The 4,231-nt window shown below is 44.0% G+C and overlaps 1 protein-coding gene across 1 annotated transcript; it reads left to right on the top strand.

The window, feature by feature from the left end:
- Positions 1 to 413: 413 nt before the first annotated feature.
- Positions 414 to 2,702, top strand: gpr142 (G protein-coupled receptor 142). The gene is made up of 2 exons (XM_035667197.1): positions 414 to 564; positions 1,712 to 2,702. Exons 1-2 carry the CDS (start codon positions 426 to 428, stop codon positions 2,665 to 2,667), a joined length of 1,095 nt encoding a protein of 364 aa, XP_035523090.1. The 5' UTR covers positions 414 to 425; the 3' UTR covers positions 2,668 to 2,702.
- Positions 2,703 to 4,231: the final 1,529 nt, after the last annotated feature.

Here is a 4,231-nt window from a genome sequence, read left to right as displayed (position 1 = left end):
AGCAAAGGTTAGTCAAACAGGAAGAAATGCATTCGTTGGGGACTATTTTCAGAAGCAGATCTACATTTGCTGCTCTAGTGAGTATTTGGAGCAGCATGATGGTGTACAGTGTGTGTGTTTATGGTAATGAAGGATCATGTCACCCAGTGCGACAGTGTAGCTCACCGATGTGGTTTTTTTTGGACAACAATGGAGCTCTATGGCACAGAGAAAGAAGATATATCAGGCTCTGATACACATTTCATTGTTGTGTTTTGGTCTTTTCATGGTACTTGTTGACAAGAAAAATGTATCCTGACTTATCCTTGAAGTCTAACAAAATCATCCATTTCCCCCTTTGTCCCTTGGTTTCTAAACTTAAACACTAACTCGGAGACCTAAAAACATTCCTCTGTCTCTTATTTTCCAGGGGAATTTCCAAGGTCATGATCGACTCGCCCAATGTGACAGCGTCCGGCCACCAGGAGCTGGGCCTGAAACCTGAGGAGGTGCAGAAATCCAAGTGTGTCCTGGGGTTCATCCCTGTCATCTACTACAGCATCCTGCTCTGCGTGGGAGTACCAGGTACACTGTCAAGATGTCATATAATGACAACTGTGTGCAGAATTGTGGAAAAAGTACTGTCTCTTTCTACTGAGTGGTTTCCACTCTGGCAGTTCCATCCTTGTACAAAAATATATATATCAAAAACTCAACAGCAATGTCTTTTTCCTGAAAAAAAAAAATATTATAGGTGAGCTGACATTTTAAGGTCTGAATATTAACTGATTTTATTAGTTGCATTTGCATTAAACCACAGTCAGTGTGTAAAGGCACAGTTTGAATCACTGCATTGGTATTTCTTTATAACAGAAGTGGGAACTGCACAAGACAGGAGAAATCAATACACAAGTGAGTTAGGGGAGCATTACATTCATCTAATGGACCAGTGAGGGAGTTCATTGTTGTAGCACAAAACCAAGCACTGATGGCTCTTTTCACAAGTTGTAATAATCTAATAATCAGTTTGTTTGAGTTTATTATCCATCCATTGATGCCTCCAGCCAGCTGTCAACGTTGACGGACAGCGTTCAACTCGGCATTGTTCTCATTACTGTTCTGCGTCTACAAGTCAATGGCAGTGATTTGGTATTGATCCATCAGGGATTTAGAGTGGTGTTCAAAACAAGCGGATGTGTCACCACAGCGTCCAGATGCATCACGTAATTGTCCCCAAAGGGAAATAAATATAAAGGCCGGAGAGCCAGAGTCAACAGCTATATGCGTGATGGGGTCTTAAGACTGATGTTATCCAAATAGCTCCAGTGAAAATATCCTGCTGTTGACAAGATATTATAAAAACAGATACTGTATTAAATGAGCTGCAAGCAAGAGACAAATGAAATCAATGGTTTGTAACTGAAACTGCTGCTGAATGCTATTTGTTCCCCACAAATGCACCACAGCCTTTAAAATATAGAATTACTGAACCCTTTCAGCCTTCCACAGCTAAAACAACCAGAATCAGATTTTATTGTTTTGTCTTGCGCAATAAAAAAATATTATGCTGTTAAAATATGTCATTTCTGTGAAAACCTAAAAACACAAGCTAAACTGCAGTTGCTAATCGCTGAGCTAAAGACAATCTAGTTAAAGTTAAATATCATAAAAGCAGATAATATAATGAAATTTTCCTCTGTTTCTTCTTTCTGTCTTGCTTTGTTTCTGTCAGTGAACATCCTCACAGCAGTGGCTTTGTCCAGACTGGCATCCCGCACCAAGAAAGCTCTGTACTACTACCTACTGGCGGTGACGGGCTCAGATATTCTCTCCCAGCTCTTCATCATCTTTGTCGGCTTCCTGCTGGAGACGGCAGTTTTTCACCGCGATGTCCCGACGCTCCTGCTGCACTCTGTCAGCGCCGCCGAGTTCGCCGCCAACCATGCCTCCATCTGGTCTGCCGTACCCCTCACTGTGGACCGCTATGTAGCACTGTGCCACCCCCTCCTCCACCGCCAGATCAGCTACCCAGCCCGGGCCAGGAAGATCATCTTGGTGGTCCTGGCGTTGTCGCTCGCATCGGGCGTTCCCTTCTTCTGGTGGTCGGACATGTGGAGGAACAGCCACCCACCCACAGCTCTGGACACCGTCCTCATATGGACTCACGTAACTATCATCTACTTCCTGCCCTGCAGCATCTTCTTGGTGCTGAACTCGTTGATAATCCACACGCTGAGGGTGAGGCAGAGGCAGCAGCCTTGCCAGGAGGAGAGTGGGCTGAAGTCCGTGCCTTCTTGGCGACTTGGGAAGACCACAGCCATGCTGCTGGCCATCACCTCGGTGTTCTCTGTGCTGTGGGCTCCCAGGACTATAGTGGTCATCTACCACTTGTACGTGTCCTCAGTTCACAGAGACTGGCGGGTCCACCTCGCCTACGACCTGTCCAACATGCTGGCCATGCTCAACACGGCCGTGAACTTCTTCCTCTACTGTTTCGTCAGTAAGCCCTTCCGCAGCGCCGTGCGGGATGTCTTGCTGCTCAGGGGGGGCCCGCTGTATCCTCGGCGTGACCTGCCACAGCAGCAGGCCCCCCACGCCTCCATCTCCTCTCTGTACAGTGGGAACATCAAGCGCTCACAGCGGGACTCCACCCCCTTGTCACCTCGCAGGGCCAGAAAGCCCTCATGACCTCGTGCCCCCTCCTCTTAATCCAAAACACCCATCGTCCCACGGTCCCTGAGCACTTCTGACCCCAGGGACACGCACTGCGTTCCATCTACAACCGTGGACATCTGCCAGTCAGCCCTGGAGCGTTCTCAAAGGGCCTAAAATGAACTTACAAGAAGTATGTTTTTTTGTATTATAATATGTCAGTGGGTGTAATGTAAATCAGATAAAATGACAGCGTATTTATTTTTCTTCAGAGGAATTTGACAAAATAAAAGTAGGTTTTCTGTATTTTTGTTTTTTCCATACATGGTAGCAATGTGACAAAACATTTTCTATATTGTTACGAGAAGAGAAGAATAACATTTTGTTTCCTCTGCGATTAGTTAGGTCCTTTGTTAGTTCATAGAAAGGAAAAAAATAAATAATTTAAATCCTTTCATCTACTAAGTCCCACTTTTCACGTAGCATTTACTTTGCTTCAATCTACTTTAAACCACAATATCCCCTCTGGAAGCAGCAAAGAGGGAGAAATAAGCGTTTTAATCTAAACTGGCTGCTATTTTCTGCAGTTGTGTAAAGATGCTGAATGTCCAACAGACAATCCGCACTGCTGAGCAAAGCCAATCGAGCAAAGAAATGGTACTCTGTCTCTACAGCGCGCTCCCAGGCACAAAACCCACAGCTGCTAAGGCAAGTGTTTATTTTTCATGAAATGCAACTCGATGGAGCCTCAAATGAAAGCTTGCTGTTTAAGCGGCAGGAGTGAAGACCCTGCTCTTCAAACAGCCCCTCCGCTACATCACCAACATGGCCTCAGCTCTGGCTAAACAAACCACAGATTAGCCTGATGGTCTGCACAAACACACACAGAAACACACACTCTCATGCGCGTATGAACACTTGCACACACACACATACACACACACGTCAGCTAGTACATTTCCATTTGCTGCAACAAGAATTGTCATGTAACAACATCACAATTTGATGAATAGTTTACTGTTTCACTCAGTGAGTCAGCATAAAAAGTGAAAAATGAGAGATCTGCACATAAACTTCTAACAGTTCATTTGCATATATGATTTAAAGTTTTGAATGAGCCATATGAGCCATGTGTTGATGTTTATATTTATAATTAGTGCACTCGGGAAAAGTGCTGTCACTTTGATTTTTCATGCAGCGCTAATTTGTTCTGTCAAATGGCGTCACCTAGTTTCTGATGGAGCCTGAGTAGATGTTAAAGAAGTCTGATAAATGCCTCAACAGTGACTCGTGATGTTTAAAATAACACGCTGCAGCCACATTTAAATCTAGTTTTGACAAGGAAATGGTCATAACTGTCTAACAAGTATATAATATCCATTTTACTGTGGAGTTCACAGCGAGGTACAGTTGTTAATTCTTGTATTTGTCAGTGTTTAGTCTGCATTGTCTTAACCTGTGCTTTAAATTACCTTCATGGATGAGAGTCCCAGATGCTCGGAAACAAAAGACCTTTTTTACAGCAGCCATTTTTATATGAAATAGTAGGGTAAACACAGGTGTTAGCAGAGCCTTTCATCATTGGTAACACCTGTGTTTA

The sequence above is a fragment of the Morone saxatilis genome, unplaced genomic scaffold, assembly GCF_004916995.1.
Source record: "Morone saxatilis isolate NCDOM2014 unplaced genomic scaffold, NCSU_SB_2.0 Contig1, whole genome shotgun sequence".
NCBI lineage: Eukaryota > Metazoa > Chordata > Actinopteri > Moronidae > Morone > Morone saxatilis.
The sequence above is the reverse complement of the archived record's forward strand: the minus strand, read 5'-3'. Positions and strand labels throughout refer to the sequence as shown.